The sequence below is a fragment of the Poecilia reticulata genome, chromosome 15, assembly GCF_904066995.2.
Source record: "Poecilia reticulata chromosome 15, P_reticulata-male-v2, whole genome shotgun sequence".
Taxonomy (NCBI): domain Eukaryota; kingdom Metazoa; phylum Chordata; class Actinopteri; order Cyprinodontiformes; family Poeciliidae; genus Poecilia; species Poecilia reticulata.
In genome coordinates, this window is record NC_088844.1 from 25,282,982 (window position 1) to 25,305,769 (window position 22,788).

Sequence of the window (22,788 nt, forward strand, 5' to 3'; positions counted from 1 at the left end):
ATGCCAGCCAAGTAGCATTGTGGCTAAACATTCCAGCTTCCATATTTTAAATATGCTCTACCAGCAATGACCCATTAACATCAATGAAGAATGGTTGATGGTACTTGACAGTTGGCATGAGGGAATATATATATATATATATATATATACTCCAAACTTTATGCCAATATTGTCACCAAACGTCTGTACATTGGTCTCATCAGTCAAAATGAGATTGTTCCAATTTAAGTTCCTGTTAAGTTTTATTCTGTACATAGAAAAAATGTGTTTCCTCTTCAAACATTACAAAACACACACGTGTTTAGTTCTTTTCTTACAGTAAAGTCATGAATTTGATCAGTTACCATGCTAATTGAGAGAGATAAAGTCTCACATTTTCCCCTCTTAAAACATTTAGTTTTTGTATCTTTGTTTTAATAAACTCTATAAAAATCAATACAAAAATTTTAACTTTCTTTCTATCAAGACTAATAGTGTAAAAAAACAGTCAAAAACGACGTAGAAAAGACCAATTTATTATTTATTAGGAAATAAAAATTTTACAAAACAAAAAGAAAAAACACAAATCAGTTAATTATCAAATCTTGTACAATATTAATCAAAACAGACACGTCTTTAAGCCCCAAAAACCCTGTAAGGCAACAAGTAAGAAAATATAAACGCTGACCAGTGCCAGTGTTGGTCCATAATCATATCCAATTAAGGAAACAATCAGCTAAATAACCAAAACAATAAATCTTACAAAAGGCATTTGAAAGTACAAAACATATGTTAGAAATGCTCTGAGAACTCTGGATAACACAAGCAATCACTGACATGACATAGTCATTACAGAGGAGACACCACTCAATGTGCCTTCCTCGACTTCCTCAATGGAAATTTCAGTACCTTGCCAGTTCTTGAGTGTTTAAGCACGATTACTGCTTTTACTCTCAACTATGGCTAACGTGGATGCACAGAGTGCACCTAACAGCAATGCTCTGCAACAAAACATCGAAACAAGAAGCAGTGAAGTACTTTCAGTAACATCCAAAGAAATTAAACGTGAAATTATGCTGTTTATATATACATATTTCTGTGTTTTTGACAGACTAAATCTTATAACATTCAGTACTCGATATGCTGACAGTGAATTCAACTTTGCGTAATGAAGAAAAAGAAAGTACATTCACTTCTTCGAATATTTTAACTTTGTCCTGGAAGACGTTATCCAGCTGTTATAAACTCACCAGTACCAGTCTAAAGAATGGTTTGTCCTTATAGAAAACAGCTAAAGCCACGTTAGCCAACTTAAACTGACCAGTTTCAGTTCCAGTTACCTACGGCAAGCTGCATAGACGCTTTCTGCATCTCTTCAAGCATTGCTAATTATCAAAAGTTAAATCATGAATCAAGATGTCTTACTTGATTCAGTTAAAAAAAAGGTATTTTTTTGGCTGGAAAGCTCTTTTAAAACGATAAATTGTACCGTTTCCAAACGGATCCAACTGGCTGCTGAAGCCGGTTGAGTGCCAACCCAGGCCGACGCCAGGCGAGCCTCATGGGGCGGTGCAAACCGGCTTTGCAAAGCTAAACAGATTCTCCTGATAAAAACCAATCGTTTCGTTTTTACTTATTTACTCTGCGAAGAGGATTTGATCCAGTCGGCCAGATTTGCGTAGCGGCCCTCCGGCACCATCCCGAAAGGGAGGTTCGCGAGAGGCTGGGTGACGCCGCCGACGTCTTGCCGCCTTGGATCCACGTTGGCGCCGTTGCTCATGGGGCGAGGCAGCAGGTTGGTGTAGGTATTTCCCTGGCTCTCTCCTTGGGATTGCATCAGAGGGCTGCCGCCATCTTGTCCGACAGAAACCTGAGGCTCCTGCTTACACTGGAAGACAGGCCCTCCAACAAGACCCTTCAGGAAATCCTCACTCGTCATTCCCTCTAGGAAGGGGAAGGAGCCCTGGGCCTGGGACCCGTCTGCCGGTACTGACCCGTTATAGCTGCTGGTGTTGTTGTGGGCTTGTGGGACGGTACCGAAGCCTTGCCACATGTTCTGGAGAGCTTGACTCTGGTTGGCCATTTGGTTCTGGGACTCAGAGTTCAGATCGTCTCTTTGATGCTGCTGCTGTTGGAACAGCAGCTGGGATTCGGACGGGTTCATCATATTCCCCGGAACGACCGTGTCCAAACACTGCAGATCCCGCGCGGAGAGCTGAGGGAGGGCGTTGTTCTCACAGCTGCCCGGGTCCAGTTTGTGCTGGTAACCAGTTCCACGACAAGGCTGGTGCTGCCTGCTGCTGTTTGGGTGGTTGCCAATGGATACCGATGGGTTAATGGTGACTGTTTCCATCATGGGGGAGGCCGGATTGACCCACGGATTACTGAGCTGTACGTTATGAGCCTGTGACGTCATCATGGCGCCGGAGGCCTGGGCTGGCGGCTGGTAGGACGGGTTAAATACTGGAGTCTGCTGGGTCATGGGCGGCGCGGTCTGCCTCATGGCACCGTGGTACATGGCACCGTGGTCTGGGCAAAAAGAAAAACAGATTTTAGTGAATGTTCATTTTATATTCACCTAAATAAGACACAAGGTTCGTACATTTTTAACGCAGTAACATTTTTCAAGCATTTTCAAGGAAACTTTGGAGTAAAAACAATACAAATGAACTTAAAACAGTTTTAATTCACTGTTGTATTATATAATTTATTACTGTTATTAATATTTTTGTGGTAGTATTGTACATTCAACAGCAGGGACAAGGTAAACTAAAATAAAGCAAAATTTCATGTTTTGAAATTCCTCTCTCACAGCCTGGTCTGGGAACAAAACGCTAATTTAACAACAACAAAAAAAAATCTTCCATTTTTAGTAACTTTGTTTAATATGATGGAGCAAAAGGGCCACAATCCAATCCAAGCAAATCATGTTAAAGTAAATGACCTTCCTGCTCAAACTAAATACTTAAACACAAATTAATTTCTAAAAAAAGTCTCGCTAAGTTTTCTAATAATTTCAGTGATTCTAACTGACCTAAAACAAGAGAAGTTTCATCTGATTTAACTTCAGATAATGAGAAAAAAAAGATCTCTTTTTATTATGTGTATAAAAATATCTGGTTTCAACTGTAACATTTTCCAAACTTAAGCTTTTAATGAAACGTTAGAATGTAATTTACTACAAAACGGTGCAGTTTGAATATGAATAACTTTCTGGTGCTTTATACAGGAATGAAACACTTTCCAAACCTTGAAACCAACTAAATGATTTCAAGCCTCCGTATGAACACTGAATATAAAAGTAGTCACCTTTCCTAATGTGAGCCATTGGGCTGTGAGGCACAGCCTTTGGCCGGCCCATTTGAAGACCAGTGAAAGAACTACCTAAAGACGGCAGAGAAAGAGAGAAACATGATTATTAATGAATTTAGCTGGAGTGAAATCACTGCAGCAGAATACACAGGATCACATTTCATACCTGTGAGTCCCGATCTCTTAAACAAATCCTCTATTTTGCGTTTTTTCTCATTGTAGCCGTAGGGGTCTAAAGAGAAGACAGGAAGTTTTCATGAATAACGGAGTCTTGTTAAACAGAAACAGCGTGACGAGAGTTTCTCATCACCTTTGTTTTCGGGCAGATATCTGAAATCCATCGGTTCGCTGACTTCCTGGTCGGAGGGTCGGCGCAGCTGCATGTGCACGGTGACCGACTCGGTAATGTTGGTGTGGTAGTACGGCGGCGTCTTGAACACGATCGCCACTTGACGATGAACGTCGGCTTGGGAAAAAGAACCTCTGGCCTCCCATCCGTTGGCGGAGAAAAATCTCACCTCGATGTCATCTGTTGGGAAAAGAGATGACGGGATGATGGTAGCAGTACATAATCCAGTCTGTTCTTTCAGCAAACCTAAAGTTTACTTTCTGAAACTTTCCCAAAAGTAATGTGGAAATTCTGCAAAAGCAACCTCTAATTTCTAGGTAAGTTATTGAAACCAGTAAGTAAGCAAGTTATCTGAAGCCAATCTGCAGATTTTGAGTAAGATCTAGAAAGGTTCTGGGTAAGTTCAGGAAATTAACAAGTTTCTGAAACGTGCATTTTTTTAATGTAGCCTCTAATTTTGCGTTCATTCAGATAAGTTTTGGGAAGCAATGCGGTAGTTCTGTAAAAGTAACCATTAGATTCGTGGTGCGTTCTGTGAGTTACGAGAAAGTAGCCTGTATATTTAGATAAGTTACAAAAAGTAACCAGTAAGTTCTGGAAGGAAGAACATGCAAACTGAAGGTACATTTGAAAAAGTAACTTTAGTAACTTTAGTTATTATAACTTGTAAGGTTCAAGCTAAGTTCTGAAAAGAAAGCTGCAAATTCAGGGAAAGAACTACTAAGTTCCAGAAAAAACTGCTAAGTTCCCAGAAAGTGACATGTAGGTTTAGTTAAAGAACTACTAAGTTTCCAGAAAGTAATTTATAAGTTCAAGGAAAGAACTAGTAAGTTCTCTAAAAGTAACTTAAATTTGTGAAAACAGCTAGTAAGTTCCCAGAAAGTATCATAAGTTCAGGAAAAGACTGAGTAAGTAACATCTAAATTCAGTTAAAGAACTAGTAATTTTCCAGAAAGTAATTTATAAATTCAGGAAATGAACTAGTAAGTTTCCAGAAAGTAATATACAAATCAAAACTAAAAACCTGCAAGTCTGATTAAAGAACTAGTAAGTTCTCAGAAACACGCAAGTTCAAAGGAACATCTAAGCTACTGAAAAAAACTGGCAGGTTCCCAGAAAGTAACGTGTAAGTTTAGTTAAATAACTAGCAAGTTTCCAGAAAATAATATACAAGTTCAAGGATAGAACTAGCAATATGTAAGCTCGAGGAAAGAACTACTAAGTTCTCTAAAAGTAACGTAAGTTTGTAAAAACAGCTAGTAAGTTCCCATAAAGCATCAACAGACTAAGTTTTCAGAAAGTAACATCTAAGTTCTAATAAAGAGCTAGTAAGTTTCCAGAAAATTATTTATAAGTTCAGTTAAAGAACTAGTCAGCTGCCTGACAATGAATTCCTGAAAATAACTATTAAGTTAACAGTAAGTAACATGTACATTAAGGAAAATAACTAGAAAGCTCCCATAGTGTAACATGTGTAATTTAATTTAACCTATGAGTTTCTAGAAAGCAACCCATCGGTCCAGGAAGTTCAGGCTGGCACGTATTGCTACTGATGCAATGCAAAGAGATGAGCACAAATGGCAATGAAGAGCAAAATGCATCAGTGGATTTGAGAGACGAATGTAGAGAAAAAGATGCAAAACACAGCAGAAACATTAGAAATGCAACCAGTGGTTAAGATGAACTGTTTAGGACTGTGGCAGTTTGTACCTTTTTGTACTTTGTCACACAGGAGGAAGATCTCGTCACCTCCTTTAACACTTCCACTGTTCCTGTTGACCCGACAAATCCTCAGCTCAGCTGTGTTTGGGGCTCCTAATCACACAGAAACAAGAAAGTATGTCATGTACATACAGAAACCTCCAGCAACTGTTTACTAGTTGATATTTCTTGTTGACTTTATTGAAGCTGCAGAAATTTGCACCTCGGCTTTGAGGTAAATGCACTGAAAGGTTGACAGCTGAGATCTAAGCAAGTAAAGTCACATGTGTGCTTTGAAAGAGGAAGTGCTCCATGGTAACGGTGTTGTTTGAGGGTTGGTGTGTATAAAGAACTTCCTCTTTCTGTATGTGAAACCATGTTGAGAAAAAATAGACTGGACACATGCACAAAGGTTTTGACACCCTTTAGGTGCAGCTTTTTGCCAGTCTCAGTGTTTGTGCGTTGTAAATTTAGACATAATATCTCGCTTTAATGTTAAACCTGAAATGTACACCATTTTGCATTTCCCTAAAACCAACTTCATGGCCAGTCAGTGCCGTTTTTCATAGCTTCCAACCACCTAGCATGATGTGATTCTGGTGTGCGTGCTGGTGTTCGAGCTCGGCACACTCACTGTTGTCGTAGATGGGGTTGGTGACGATGGGGTTGAGTCTTCGGGTGCAGTGGCCGGTTTCGTCCTGCAGGAAAACTTGGATGCACAGGCGGACGACGTTCAGGTCGTACTCCTCCGTCTGCATCAGCTGCTCTTTGGGCACTGAGGCGACACAGACAAACACAAACATGTCAGCCTTTAATAATCTGCACCAAATATTCAGTGGCTCTCTGCATTCGAGCCTTTAAGTTTCCATTAAAGTAACTTTTTAGTTCTGGGTTTGGACAGGAAAGCAGCAAGTACCTTCCTGAAAATGAATCTGTAGGTTTTGGAAAGTGAAACTTGAATTTCTGGTAAAGTAGCAAGCAAACAATTATTTTAGAAATGTATTTTGTTAATTATGTTCTGATGATTAATCTTTAAAAATTGGTACATTCTGCAAATTCTTTAAATATTAGAAAAACATTAAAATATGCAAATAAACAACTAAATTCCTTTTATTGCCTAAAATGCAACAATATAGCATTTCTTTTGTGAATGCTTAATCATTTTCAGCAAAAGATGCATCTGCAGTTAAAAAAATTACTTCTAACATCAACATGAGAAAAGTTCGTCCCTTTCTGCTTGATTTATCTAAATCTAAACTGTCTTTTGCATTAGACAATCGATAACTGGATAGTTAATGGTGTTTAACAGAAGTTTTTTATTACATAATTTGAAACAGGTAAGTGGTTTTGAGTAGAACATATTTAAAGACAATGTTTTTTTAACTTAAATGCAAAATGTATCTATTGTTTGTACAGTTCTGGCTTAATTACTGCTCTTTTTCCGAATGTGAAAACTCCAGTTAATGAATAATTCATTACTAAATTAGTTGACGGTTATTTCAATAATAGGTTAATTGTGATTAATCCGATGAGTAACCTGTAGAATATGTTCTGGGAAAATAATCTGTAGATTCTGAGTAAAATACAGGAAAATAAACTTGAAAATTCAAAAAGGTTCTGTGAAAGAAACAAAGTTCAAGAAAACCAGATTATTTTAAGGACTATTTATCTTTATGACTTATACTATCACTTATTATAATAATAATAATCCTGCACAATGTCAGAGCGGTAATACTGTAAATACGTCTCACGTTGAGGCCGTATAAATTTCAGATGCACCTTTTTTTGTTGCTAACCTGCTCACCGTACATCGTCTGCACTCAGACACACACATCTACATGCGAGCGTCACACATCCCGCCTTCATCATCAACACACACACACATGCACATGCACACACACACCTTGAAGGGAGAGCTCTCACTGAGAGACGCCCACGCAGCAACACCGACATCAGGCTTTCACATCTGCCTACTTTCTCTTCCTCCACCTCTCAATTTCTATCTCCTGCGCTCACAGCGAGGCCATCCCCGCCTACAACCTGTCACCACGGTGACGCCGTGCGACGTCACCTCAGAGTGGAAAAGAAGCGTCTGCGTGAGACGGGGAGCAAAAGATGAGGCTCCCTGCACGAGTGACCACGGCGGCTGTTGACGTGTGTGAAAGTGGTGGGACACGTCTTCTAAGACTTTCTTAGCGCCTTTTTTGTGTGTTTTGGCTGCCAGGTTTTTGAAGATTTCTGCGGCTATCTATCAGTTCAACACTTCACTGACATTGTGGACATTTTTAGTGCAAAAGCTGAATCCCCCCTTTCTAAGGCCTGTTGTGTTTTGCTCATCTTGATCTGTTTGCAGAGAGAGAAAAAGAAGAACTGAGAAAATGTCCCTCCTGTCATTCAGAAGTCCTCGGTTACAATCGAACATCGATACTTTTTGAGGTTGACGTGAAGATTTAACCTTTTGATTGAAAGCTGTTGGGTTAACAGACTCTCAGGCTTTCCCAAACCTTCAGACAAACCCAACATCCAACAGCTCATCAAACCCTGTTTGGCAGCAATTACTTAAAAATAGATGTAAGATATTTGAGTTGTAACTCTATGATTCTTTTATTTTTTTAGGGATTTTATTGCAGATTTGCGCCAAAATGTCTTATTCCACTAGAATATTATTTCACTTATTACTAGCACTCTTTAGTCAATATTAAAGAATTATTGACTTGAAAAAGCTCCTAGATTATGCTGAAACATTACTTGTAAATTAGTTTTGTTTTATTTCAAGTGTACTTAGATATTTGCACTAGAAACTAGACCAGAAATACTTTGCGTTTTTTCTGTGTAAAAGCCAGATAAGACATGATAGAACGCTTTGAAAACACTTGCAAAAAAGTCAGACATGGGTTGCATTTGGCAAATAAAACAGATTTGGGTTGTATTCCTAGATAAATCGGACATTTAAAAATATGCTGCAGGTGTCCTTTTAGAGAAAATGCTTCTGTTTTAGTTTGACAACTTGAGTACAATCTTTAATGCTTGTGGATTCAGATTATTATGCTCTTCAAAAGCAACAGTTTTGTTGTTTAACTTCCAGTAGTCAAAAACAGGAATTTATCTGCTAAATATGTAAAAGAATGGCGATCAGTTATACTCAGACAAAGGGAAGGTTTTCCAAATGCAAAGCTGCACATGCATATTTGCACACGTTTATTTCCTGGATGCCTCTAACATTAACTTACAGGTGCACCGCAGTGTGCAGCAGCAGCTTATTCATATTTATGTCGGGTCATCAGGTTTGTGTGCTTGTAGGTGGCAGACACACACAAAACACACAGTGGAGAAACTGAAGGAGGGAGAAATTAAACGGAGATGGAACTACAGACGGAACAAGCTGGGTTGATCGCTACTTGCAAAAGTGTTGGTGTAGTGCGCAGATCGAGGAAGCCGCTGGACAGGTGCACGAAAGTGGGTCGTAGGTGGCTGCAGTGGGGAGTGTTGGTGTGTGTGTGTGAGTGAGTGTGTGTGTGTGTGTGTGTTTGTGGTGGAAAAGAAAGAAAGCGGGACCGCGATTAGCAGACGTCCTGGGTTGCATTAAGTTTGCAGCCAGGTTGTACGGAGATGATGTTGCCGGGGGAGGAACGGGGGGCACCGCGGATAGGGGCGGGTGTTAGCTTGCTGTGGGGCACAAGTGGTTAGCGTGACTGTGGGAGACGAGTGTGAGAGCGAAAAAGAAGTGTAGGCAGGTGCCAGGTCTCACCACAAAGTGTCTCCACTGCGTGACTCACAATTTCTCCACCTTTTAGGATTTGCAACATTGTGTTTCTGTGTCTCTGGCGCTTAAGTAACCGTTACTAGGATATGTGCAATAGCTGTATCGCCAAATGTTCACGCAACAGGTCTTGATGCTCAATTTCTCCCCCTTTCTGTTGCTAAAATTATTTTTATTTTTGCGAGGTCGTTTCATACAACTAATTAAACCCGACCGCAATGAGGATAGCGCGTCACCGAACGGTTAACGTTCGCATCGCGTCCCGCATGCGCAGAAGAAGAACGTTGACGTCACGCAGCAACGCACTGTTTACGGAAGTGATAATGGACGGAGCCGTTTTCGGATCGATTTTCAAAGTTTAATCGGCAATGGAGCTGACAGTATGGACACTAATTAACAGCAAGACGAAGGGAACTAATAAAAAGAAAGCATAACCAATTATAACGGTGGAGAATTGGCAGAAATGTTTGTAGAGAAGTAAATTTGGATCCATAATCGGAACTATTCGGAGGGGTGGCGATGTGATGCGCCTCAGTGACACAGATCTCTTTCATAAGTTGATCACTGTCAACCATTATTTATGTCCCAATTCACCGAATCTGGCCTTTTCTGGCGCAGAAGACGTCATTGACTATTACGTCAATGACGTAATAGGCAGATAAAATGCAGCATTGCTTAGACTACAGAGGCTTTGAAAACTATTAGATATGTATCCAAATGAGTACCACATATGGGAGTGGCACAGGTCGGATTTTTATTGGCAAAAAGATTGGAATTCGCAGTGAAAAATCAGCAAATTTGGGTTGGATTGCCTGCTGTGTGAACACAGTCACAGTACAAATATATAGAAGAAAGTATTGCGGGGATGATTAATAAGTAAGAGAAATAAAAAAGGGGAAACACTTTCCAGCAGCCTCCATGTCTTAGTTTCACATGATAACCCCAGGCAGTGTTGCAATGTTGCGCAGACATCCTCCTGAATTCAGAAACATGTCAGGCAGACGTCAGTAAGTCAAAGTAGGGTAGCCTCTTCTACCCTATCTGACAGCAAAACAGAGATTCCCTTAGCGTGGTTTCTGTTCGGCCTCCTCGTCGTTACCCAAATGCCACCGTGGAACATTTTTCAGCCACGATAACGCACCTTGTAGTCAGAGCTGCACACTCGATGCTGTGCACATTTCTAGTGGTTTTACAAGCGTCAGGCACAAAGTATTTTCTAGGTTTATCAAATAACCTGCATATAATTTCATTTTCTGTTTTTATTGCCTTAATATGCAAAAACATCCTTGTGAGAGTTATATTAATAGTTTTTTTTACCATACAGAGTCAAAGTTACCTTAATACCGTGTATTAAGTTACCATGAATAGTGCCACCACTATTCTGCCACCACCAAGAAAAGTGGTGGCAGGATCATGCTGAGGGTCTGTTTCATGGTTCCCTTAGCAAAATGCACCTTGACCAGTCACCATCAACAAACACCAGGACTAATTTTGGTTAGATATTTAATTTCAGTAGGTGAGATTCCTGGCATAGAAAAATCTCAAACAATTAAGATGTAGAAAATTTTAGAGGAAGTCCTTGTTCATTATTTCACCTAGAGTTGCAGCTAATTATTATTTTAGTTGTTGATTATTCTAATGATTATTCGGATAAAAAGTTGGCAAATTCTGAAGATTTGCCTTTCAGTTATTGCATAAAAATACATTAAACTAATAATTCATTTCCTCTTTACACATTTTATTGCCTAAAAATCAATAACATAGCATTCCTTCAGTAAATGTTTGATCATTTGTAGTAATGGATGCATTTGCAGCTAAGGAATACTTTTAAGATGAAAATGTGAAAACCTCAGACCTTTCTGCTTGACTTCACATCAATACAGAGTAGGGTTGATCTAGTGATTATTTTTGGATTAACTAATTAATAATTGGATGGCAAAAGGTGATTAATTTGAGATTTTTTAACAGAATTTGAAACAGGTGAAGCTAAAACTACCACTTGAGGACTTCTGGCTAGAACATATTTACAGACAAAGTTTTTTTTGTAAATAAATGCAAAATGTATATAATTTTGAACAATTCTGGATTAACTACTTTTCTGAATACATTGTCCTTTAACCAAATGGCCTTTTTTTCCAAGTCTGTGTATTCCAGTTAACGAATAATCAATTACTAAATTAGTTTAATTGATTCATCACAATTAATCCAATTAGTCATTTCAGCCTTAAATGCATCCACTTTTCTCCCAGTATCACCAAGAGCAAGAATCAGCCTCACAACATGATGCTGCCCACACCATGCTTGACAATTGACAGTGTTAATAGAGTAATCCTGCCCTTGTTTACAAACACTTTTGCACTCGGGTCTTGTTCCTTAAAAATTCCAACAGTTGTATGTTGTATTACTATTCCACCCTAAAAATGTAACTCAAATAAAATCACTAAAATCTCAAAATTTATATGAAAGTCATAATGAGCTTATGTTCCCCTATAACCATCTGCGGTAAAACATCAGACTACAACAGCAGACCACCCTTCATCGACCCTATTTGATGTTTGTTTTTTTTAATAAGGTAAACACTTTGTGGTTGTAACCACATGCATTAGTTTCAATAACTAAGGACTTTCCTTCAAGGCTCATTCCTGTCTTGTGCTACAGGAATGAGTATCGGCAGGTGCGCCACCACACAACCACAATGAACTGAAGACACACTCAAAAAGCAAAACAAATTACTGCGTCACAGCAACACAGGTGTCATCGTGTTATGTGTCATCTGGTGAACAGGTGGTGATCCAATAAAATATAACTAGGGATTCAAACAATTAATGATTAATGGTTTATTAAATTAAAAATTAGTTCCCAATTGTTTGATAATGCTTGGTTAGATCTTTTTTTTTTTTTTTGGTGTTGCAGTTTGGCCTCCATCCAGCTGAGGGCGCCGCTAGTCATCCTAAAGTGGAGCCAGATTTATAAACAAAGATGGTGGAAAAAGAACGACATCTTTGAGAATGGCGTTTTTTTTTGAGTGTTTTGAAATGTAAACACTCGACAAGCTCCATAAGTTACTAACTTAGTATCATTCAGCCGAGCCGCATGGTGGAGCAGCGTCAACTTCTCAACCAAAATATTATTCAGTCAGTACCTAACACCAAAAAATGCTCAAATATAATGATGTGCTTCTTTTTTAAATTCAGCACATTATAAAAATATTAGCCCCTAACGTTGGATTTCTTGATTCAAGAGCTTATTAATCACTTGAACCATTTAGATTGATAACTTAATACAACCTGTAATTAAAAAAATGGCGCTTCATGTCACACTGCAGGAGAACCCATCACAAAAAGATGATTTATGGATGAAAATAAGAAGTAAATTAATACATTTTCCTATGCGGGAGCGTTGAAAGTTTTAACATACAGAAGCGTAATAAAGCAAAACCCCCTGGTCTACTCAGCGGCTGAAGGGGTCAGCAGGTTTGTGTACGAGCATAAAGGTGGTAAAACAAGCGTGTTGGCCCTGAGGGACGGGGACCGTCATATCTTCCCTCGACACAGGAAGCAGGTGAGTTTCAAAGCAGAAGTGAACTGCTTTAAGTAGCAGGTCTTTGACTTCCAGCTGCCCGTTACGCTCTGCTGCAGCTACGCATGTGTCGAGTACGAGCTTCAAGTTTAGTAGAAAATCAAGACCCAATCAACACCAGGATAGATTTTATACAACGTACAGTTACAATGAGCTTTTAAAAATCAAGAAATAATAAATTGTTGATCCCAACAACACTAACTACTGTTGAGCATGGTGGAGGCAGGATTATGCTATGGGGCGGTTTTGATTCTCATTATTCTGGTGTACCACACAAGTATTGGCTCCAAAATATACATTAATTCACCTAAATAATTTAAAACATTGGTGCTCAAAGATCTAAAAATGTATTTGCATAAGTTGTGAAGTTCTTTTGGAGCCATTTCTAAACGCCTTTCGTGACAACAGCAGCACTTCAGATTCAGATCTGAATCTGGTTATGTGGTAAATTTACAACATAACAAAAAAAATGAAACCCTATTTTACAAACTTTAATGCATATTATTCTGATCTTTTAGCCGCAATGGCAAGAATTGCTTGGAGGAGTCAATGCAAGGATTTCAAACCTAACCAAAGTGGGGGAAGCTTTATGCTGAGGGGCTGATTTTCTGCCAATGTTACTTTGCATTGTATGAAAAAAGATAAAGCTACAGTGGTTTCCACAAGTAAACAGTTGGATTATTGGATCATGGAAGTAATAACCTGCTAGAGGAAGTTTTAGCCAAATATTAGTGGGGGTTGGTTAAGAAATTTGAGGCTGGGTTTGTCATTTTATTTCACAATAAATTCAATTTTATACTTCCAGTTCCTGTTTTAAAGTCAACACCCAACACTTGCTATATTTTCATCTTATAATGTAGAGCTGGGAAATATGACTGAAAAACATATTGTGATATAAATGTTTCATATCGGTCGATATCATTAATTATTCACTCTTTTTTTATTTAAATATCTGAAATATTGCCAAACTGGTGGCGTGACTGTTCCTGTTGTATCCAGTTTTCATCACACGCTGTTGTTTTTTATTTTTAAGCTGCTTATGAGGCATGTTGGCAAAACCTTAAACTGCTGCTTTGCCAGTTACTCACCAAGCTGTTGCTAGGTAACCATGAGTTCCTCAGAAGGTTGTTGCTAGGTAACCAAAGAGTGAGCCAAATGGAATTGAATGTTCTATTAATCTTAACTGTCAATATAAGTCAGGAGGGAAAAAGCTACTAATGTGATCATATTTGGTGTCAGTCAGCTACAGACTAAATGCTAGTAGGAGTAAAGGTTTCATTTATATTACAGGAGGAACATGTGTCACGGTTTCATATGTTCAGGAGCTGTGAAAGTCGTCAGACATTAGGTATGAGGATTATTACAGATATAGATGCAATGAATCAAAGCCAGAGAGCAAAACAAAAGCACATATTAAATGTGTACTTTAGTTGAAACTAGATATAGAAGTAAAAAAAAAGTATGTGGTAAAACGTCAACTCAAGTACTGAGTAACTGATCAAATTATCAATCATTTAATATTTAAAAATTACATCATCAGACGGCTCAAAATATAAAGTTAAGTGGAAATTTTTTGTATTTTAAGGACCAAAATCACAATAATTTATAAAAGTAACAATAAAACAACAAAATGACGCAAAAGAAACATTTTCCAGATCCATTTTTTTTCCAACAAAAAACATATAAAACTTTAACAAAAACTGGAGGTTTGTCTTTAATTGGTGAATTTTTGGTTAAAACATGTTTGTTTTTTATTCAGTGGGTAGAAAAATCTTGCATTTTTCCTGAAGTAAGAATAGAAATACTTCAAAATAAAATTACTCAAGTAAAAGTACAGTAAACTAAAAGTAATTAAAAAAAAAAAAGCTAAAAAAGTAAATGCAATTGAGTAAATGTAACTTGTTACTACCCAACTCTGATGACAAAAACCAAAAGGTTTAAAGTGTATATGTCTAAATTAAAGCTGAACACAAACCTCCTATTTACCAGTCGTGTTTTACAGACCTGTAAAGCTCCCTACCCGACATTTATCATCATCTCTGAGAGCTGGGGAAGCCCCTCGCTTCAACCCTCCCTCTTTTAATGAATCCTGCATTCCCAGCTCTCACGTGGCCTCCTGCACTGATCTGAATTGAGCAACTGTGACCAAGAATGGGGAAGTAGCTCAACGCCTGTTTGTACACGAGAACTGCTGCGTGTCTGCTCGGGAGGACCGCAGAATGAAAGAAGCACATAAAGGAAATGGCTACAGTGTAGATAGCACGGCGGCGGCAAGGCAGCGGATTTTCGACTCGATGGCAGGAAAATCTGCTCAGTTGCCTGAGAACTGGGTCAACCAACGTTTGAAAACATTTCTTGTGAATTGTTTTTGAACACCTTACTCGGTCGCAAAAGCAGGAAAACCAGAAGCAAAGACCAGAAAAGCTCAAAGATTCACTTTTAATTTAGTAGATAAAAGGCTGTGGATTCTACAATTAGGAGAAAACATTACTTTAAACTAGATTAAACCATTAAAGCACTGCAAAAACACAAAGTGCTTTTTGTCTTGTTTCTAGTGTAAATATCTTAGTACACTTGAAATAAGAAAACTTACAAGTAACTTTTCAACAATTTATAGGAGTTTGCTTTAAGTCAATAAGCCCTTAATATTGATGAAAAATTACTATTTTTTTCACGTATTCCATGGAAAAATGTCTTATTATAGGTGAAAAAAATCTGCAAGTGGATCTAGTATTTTTATTAATATCAAGGATTTCTTGACTAAAACAAACTCCTATTACTTTCTGAAAAGCTACTTGTGAGTTGGTTTTGTCTTATTTATACATATATACTGAGATATTTGCACTAGAAACAACATAAAATGCTTGACAGAATTTTGTGTTTTTGCAGTGTAAAACAGTTTTGTGGCACTGATGCAAGCAGATTGGCGTAAATAAATCTGAGAATGATCCAGACCTTTTAGAACCACTTTTACCAACAATAACCTTTTGGTCTACTCTTGCTTTTAACATTAGTTCAGTCAGTTCAGGTTTGCAAATATTAATTTGTTCAGTAGCAGCCGGCTGCTAACTTCCCTCATATTGTTTGGAAATGCAAACGTAGCTTCCCACACAAAGCTGTTTTTTATTACATAAATATTCTAATTTGTTCCTTGTTTTTGTAGGCTTTATGGTTACATTTGAATATTCCGTTTTATCATGTTCTAGCATGTAAAACTTTTACAAGCTTTTCAACCACGGCTACATTTGCTAGCCAACATTAGCCACCGGTCCAACAACAGCAGATAAACCACTAACAGTTTTGGCTAAAGTCATATTTTGAATGCTTAAAAATAGGACTTAATAAGTAGAAGTGATATAATATTTATTTTCTTTTTCTAATGAAAAAAAGATGAAAGAAAATTACAAAGTTTTGTAGCTTAGCATGAGTCCTGATTTAATTTTAGACTAATTAACCATTTATAGTTTATACCATTCAAGCTCTGTTAGTACTTTGTAACAGTTTGTCTATTTTGTGTTGTTGAAAGTAAATTTTTCTAAATGTTTGATTTGTTGCTAAAAGCTAAATAGCTAACAGCTAAAGCAGTTAGCCTTTTATTTCTGACCCATGAAAAATCTGGGTTTCAAGCTTATAATCAAAGCAGTGTGCAAAGAAAACTTAATAGCCACCCTTGTAACACTTAAGATTCGATAGATTTCAGAATGCATCACGTCACACAGAAAACAACAAATATTAAGTTAGCTCAGCCGTTAACTCTTTCATAAATTCGGACTCTAAATCAAAGAGGGAGCTCAAAAGTTGGAACTGCATCTGAAAAACGATCTCAAACTAAACTGTTGAGCTAATGGTTAAAAAAAAAATGTTTTTTGTTGTTGTTTTTTTTAGCAAAATGACCAAGCTAACTACTGTCAGCAACTCTAGCAATAGCAATAGAATAATGCCTTTAGCTTCCCTCCAGTTAATTTTCAAACTTGAAAATCAAATTATTTCCAACTACAAATGGAGCATGTAGTTTTACAATTCCTTCAATTACACCAGAAAAATCTCTTAGCAGTTATTTCAGGTCGCCTGAGAAAAGGTCACACTGACCGACCACAAGCTAACAACCAAATCCTGCTTTCAGATTCTTTTGTGACAAAAGTTAACTGCTGACAACTGGTCAGTGAAGATTATAACTGAAGTCATATTGACTCCTTTTACTTCAAAACCAAGTTCCTGCAATGGCGAAACATGTGGAGAGCAAAGCATGAACTGGTTACTGTAAGTTCTTGAAAAACTAAGAAGTGCAAATGAGATTTTCATAGAACTATTTTCAGGGGAGGATTACGATACGTTTGATTCTCAGAAGCGAGTTTTAGCAGACAGGGTTTTTTCAGACTTTCTGGACAATAATGGATCTCTAAGCACAACGTAACACGATCTGTTATGGTTTGGATAAACAGGCAACACCTCAGATCTGACCTTTGACCCACATTTTATTAGTTCTATCAAGACTAAATTTTGTTTTTTGCCTTGCTATTGGAGCCTGACCAAAAAAAGACTCAAAAATTTGTGATGAGGCCTGGTGACATGTTCCCAAAATAATAACAAACAGGAAACAGAACACAGAAAAAACAAGCTTTGCCCAACTGATTACATTCTGAATTTTTCTTGTTTTGAACAAAATTTCTGCAAAGGTTTTTGTTTCGTATTTTCTCCACACAGAGCAGAGGCGCATCAGTTTAACTTTGTATCATCGTTCTTTCCAATTTGAGTGAGAATCTATGAAAACATCCAAAGATCTCTAGAGATCCGGACAACAGTAAGGTGTTCCTTTTCTTCTTCTGGTGAACCGATTTAAAACAGAGAAACTGTTTTAAAAGATATCTACATCACTTACAAAGATTTAAACTCACATTTTTAATAAACACTTTATAAAAAACTTTCAATATTCTGAGCATTTATTAGAAATAGAAACTTCTATTTAATTAGTGTTAGTTTTCATGTTTGTTGTTTCCTTGTTAAATAATATTACAAAATTAGATATTAGTGGAAAATACTAATATACAACTCTGGAAAAAATTAGCAGTTTCTCTGATTTGACTTTTTATAGGTATATGTTTGAGTAAAATGAAGATTGTTCTTTTATTCTATGAACTACTGACAACATGTCCCCGAAATCCCAAACAAAAATTTAACACTTATTTGCAGAAAATAAGAAATGGTCAAAATAACAAAAAATATACAGCGCTTTCAGGCCTCAAATAATGCAAAGAAAACAAGTTCATATTCATTTAGAAACAACAATACTAATGTTTTAACTCTAGAAGTCAATATTTGATGGAATAACCAGGAGGTTTTCAATGAGGTTCAGTGCAGTGGGTTGTTTTTTTCCCCAGAGCTCTATTTAACCCTGGAATTATTGTAAATAAATCCATTTTTGATAAATACTACATGTTTAAAATGTGTGCATTACTCCATTTGTGCAGTTTTGTCAGTTTCTGCAGAGAAAAGCGAGCAGAAAGAGGTTCAGCGTGGAAACACGACTCACCGTTGAAGGGGTTGATCCCTCTGGTGATCCTCTGAAGGATGGCGTCCTTTACTTCCCTTCTCCTCACGCACTGGATGCCCAGATTCTGGAAACTGTCAAAAACACAACGATTCAGAAACAGTTGCTGCAACATCTTGAATTTAAAATGGACAAAGCTGATTGGACCACACCTGAGTGATGCAAGATTTTCAAAAAACAAAAAAGAAAACAACAATACGGTCGTGTTTAAAAGTCAAGGCGATGACGCAAATCTTCTCACCCGTCTGGTTGACTCGGTGTGTCATGTTCCAACAAATATTCCACACACATTCAAATATTCATCAGGGGTTTGGAGTCATTACAATACGACGGGCAGAAGTTGTGAATTTATTTATAAAATGAACTCTGAGAGGGATATACAAATGTCATGCACTAAAACATCCTGACTCATTCACATTCTCACACACGCTCCAGTACTCGCACACAAACTTTGTTTTCTCTCTCTGAAGCACGGCAAATAAGGATGATGTCACCCGGGGAATTCCCATATTGCCATCTTCATCACAGACATGGGTTTGATAAATATGCTTTGTGTGTGTGTCGAAATGCGATTTTGCCGTGTAATCTGCTGTACGGGTTTGTTTTGATGCAGCTAGGAGGTCTTCCGTTTGCATACCGAGCCGTTTTGAAACCGATTAACAAACCAAATGCTGCTGAAAGGGAGCAAATCTGGAATGTGGCGATGTGTTTACACGGCGCCAAAGAGAAAGTGATTGTTTCTGTGACCGAGTGCTGATGAAGAGCGATACTGAAGCCGGAGGTGGACTCACGCTATCACTCTGCGGTCGGGGCCGAACTCGGCCTCGTAGAACCCGTCTTTGCAGTCCTTCCCCACCAGGTCGTGCGGATGCGGACGGTACGGCTCGTTCTTCGTCACCAGGTAGACGCGGACCTTCCCCTTACCGCAGTAGTTCAGGATCTGCAGAGAAAATCAAAGTTTCCTGGGATCTGCTGTGATTTTTAGAGATACTCTGGTGCAGAGCGGTGGATTTTGTGGCTGACCTGCAGGCTGGGGTAAGTCCTGTTGTTGTCGGAGCTCTTTTCACCAGGGATGCTTCCGGCAGAGCGACCCTCACATTTGTACCGGAAGCGCATCCCCCTCTGCTTGGGTTGCTCAAAGATCTGGACTGTTGGCTCAGCCACTGAAATGAGGAAAGAGGAAGAAATCTGAGTGACTTTTTTCTCTCCTGTTGGAGGAACTGACTCTGCGTTACATTCATTGTGATTGGGGACAAAAATTGCAACATCTGTTCCATTTTCTGGTGCGGTTCGCTTTCACACTGAGCTGTGTAAAACGGACCAAACAGTTAGAGAAACCTGTTCACCTCCTCGCCTGAGGTGGCTCTGCACCAATAACTACAGAAGGAAACGATACGAAGACACTGAGCGCAACTTCCCTCTTCACAAAATGTAAACAAAACCGGAGTAGCTTCAGATTTTAGCGTCATTTCACCATTTGTTCTGGTTGTATTTACCCAGAATGCCCAGCTCTGTAGTCCACTTCCTGCTTTTGGAGCAGTCTCTGTTTCGCTTGATGTTCATATATGGTTTTGAACTGCACCAGAATCCACTTGAACCGAACTGAAATCTCGCTTTGTAGGCGGACCAGAGTTAAATTGTTTGGCCCAAAGTCCAATTCCCCAAACAAACTAAACTTTTTACACAAATGAACCGCAGTTTGATTTAAAGTGAACTAAATAAAGTTGGTGTGAATGAACCCTAAGAGTGTGCCTCATTCTGAAGATGTTGGTTGGAATTTATCTAATTTATACAAATTTTCCAAACTTTTGTAGCTGATTATTAGATAGTTAGACAGATGGACAACGGTACAAATCTGAGAATACAAACATCTTTTCCTAAAATATTGGATTTTTTTGGCAAAATTACCAAGCAGTTCTTGGTGATTGAACACACTGACATTGTGAAAAACTATTCTCAAAAACCAAAACTACAACAGATTAAACCATCTCTTCAATTAACCATGATGGACAATGATCACCTCCCCTACTCCAACATCTCTCTGTCTAACCACAGCCACTGACAAAGATTTAAAAAGAAACTGCAAAAGCAAATGAGGTGGATTAGCAGTGATGGCGTCCTCCAGGACATGGTACTGTGGAATATCAGCTCTGTTGCAAAGATACTGAGCCGTTAGCATTTCAAACAGCAACAATCTTCAGTCAGAGGCCTCTTCAGAATCACTGAGGGACTGACTGCTACTGGAGCATCATCACCATCCACAACGACTCTTTGAAGATAATTTGAGAGAATTAAGACAATGTTTAACTTCGCTTTTGGATAAATATGTATTTTTTAACAGTTTTTTTTTAAACAGGGTTACATTTTGATTAAATTTAAAGAAAAGTTTAAACTCAAATGTTGTGTTTTGCATATTGTGACGTGTCACAACAAGAAAAACACAGATGCACACAATATGGATTCCTTTTAGCCGCTTTAGTTTCAGGGTTCGAATCACAGCTTGCAGGTTGTCACAGACGCATTTTTTATGACAGGTTTGATTAAAGATATAAAAAAGTACTACTAAACTCTTTGGTTGCTGCAATTCTGGACGGATTTAGATACGCTCACCATCATTTTTGCACAACTAAATTGAACAAATGGGCTTCTTTGCGGCTGCAAATCAAGAAACCGGAGCTCAAGTCAAACCTCATCCGTGTTGAAAAGAAAAGGCATTTTTTGACTCCTCTGCTTGAAACAAAACTGGTTGCACATGACACCCGTGTGAGAGAGGAACCAAAACTGAACTGAGAAGCATTTTCTGTTCTTCACATATTACACTGTTACAACCATAGTAAGACTCTAAAAATCCAGTTTGAGATGACAGCTGAGCGACTCTTTCCACCAAAAGGAAACAGATGCTTTTCAAACCAGTCCGTCAACAGATAAACATTTTTTGCATTTCAAACAAAACGACGGCATGAAAAAAGCAGCTTGTTCTACAGGTACACAGCTGATTCTGCAGCTTAAACCCGCCTAACCAAACATAAATGCATGAAATGTGAAGATAAGCAGTGAAAGAGAAGCACTGGCCATCACAAAAAACAAGCAAAGTCTGAAAAAAGTAATTCCTACCAGTAAAACAAAAGAGGAAGTGAAATGACACAGCATATAAATATAGACTGCTTTTTTAATACTTGTTGGTGGGAGAAAAATAGAAGCTTTTAAAGATAAAAAGAATAAAAAGCAATAATAAATTTAAATAAAATGGACTTACTGAGGTGTGGATCACCCTCTAGAATGGAGGGCATTAAAACTGAGGAGGGAAAATGCGAGATTTGGGGTCACATTTAAAAAGTAGCAGCAATAACATTTAATTCAATCCGAAGTAGAGTGCAGCTGTTGTTAGCTTAAATAAAATAAACAAACGGCAGCAAAGCAACAGCTGAAATACTGTAAAAAAAGTAATTATTTGTATTTACTACTTCGGTTAGGACACTTTCAACTTTTCCCGTTAGCATGTAATTCAGTTTTTGCTATAAATCAGTTGCGCTTACTTCGCTATGTTTCAACATCCTACCCGCCCTTTCTACAAGTTCTTCTCGTTATAGTGAATAAACACTGGCGCTACTCACCGTCCATGGTGCGAACTAGTTTCCCACTTTAAGTCGTGTTCTCTGGGTTGTGTTCCGTCGGAAAGCCGCGGACTGAATGAGTGAGAGTGAGAGAGATCAACCAGTTTATGTTTTTCACCAAGAGGTCCATTAGGGGGGATTCCCCCCCTCCGTCACAGTTTTTTTCCCAATGGACCAATCAGAAGCCTCGAAAGGATCTGGAGAGGCGGGGCCTCGCCATAGTGCGGGGTGCTAGTAGCTAGCTAGCTAGCTAGCGCTTCCTCATCGCTCAGCAGCGGTGACGAAAGGTTTTGAAACACCCCCGACCTAAATGTTTCCGGATTATCATATTAAAAGAGTATGTATATGTATATAAACATACAATTTTAAGTAAGTTAAAATATTACTAAAAATATTATCAAAAAGTAAATTTATTTGAGAAACTGTATCACTAAGTGAAACACATTATGTAGCTTAATTATATACAGGTGGATATGATTTTAGAAGCATATTTAAAATTTTAATATTGCATCATGCTAACAATAACAAAATACAGAAATCCAACATCAAAAGTTCGTTAAATACGTGTTTAAATGTGATTTTTCAAGACAAATGGTCTTCATTGAATGTATATTCTAATTTATTATGATTAAATATGTATCTTTATGCAAATAGTTAAAAAAAAATAACGTAAAGAGGCGAGCGTGGAAAAAATACACATATTTGTATTTAGCCTCCCTTTAAAGTTTATATCCCAAATTAAAATCCAAAGCAACCAGTTAGCTAATTAGTTAGTGAAGTAGAAAAATTATGAAAACATGTCATTGAATATTACCGATACGTTTTTTTTCTTTTATTAAAATCTGTCTTGATTTGGTATTTGACCGGCAAATATTCTGAGAATATTTTTATTTAAATTTACATATTTATTACCAAAGCAGTTTTAATGCCTGTTGTAAAATAAAAA

General features: G+C 38.0%; 1 protein-coding gene across 1 annotated transcript; it reads right to left on the bottom strand.

The window, feature by feature from the left end:
* Positions 1-499: 499 nt before the first annotated feature.
* rel (REL proto-oncogene, NF-kB subunit) lies at positions 500-22,162 on the bottom strand. The gene is made up of 11 exons (XM_008430378.3): positions 21,843-22,162; positions 21,485-21,523; positions 19,252-19,391; positions 19,020-19,168; positions 18,211-18,302; positions 5,976-6,116; positions 5,351-5,455; positions 3,602-3,820; positions 3,458-3,523; positions 3,289-3,363; positions 500-2,508 (listed from the first exon to the last, which is right to left on the bottom strand). Exons 1-11 carry the CDS (start codon positions 21,847-21,849, stop codon positions 1,613-1,615), a joined length of 1,929 nt encoding a protein of 642 aa, XP_008428600.2. The 5' UTR covers positions 21,850-22,162; the 3' UTR covers positions 500-1,612.
* Between the last annotated feature and the right edge of the window lie 626 nt (positions 22,163-22,788).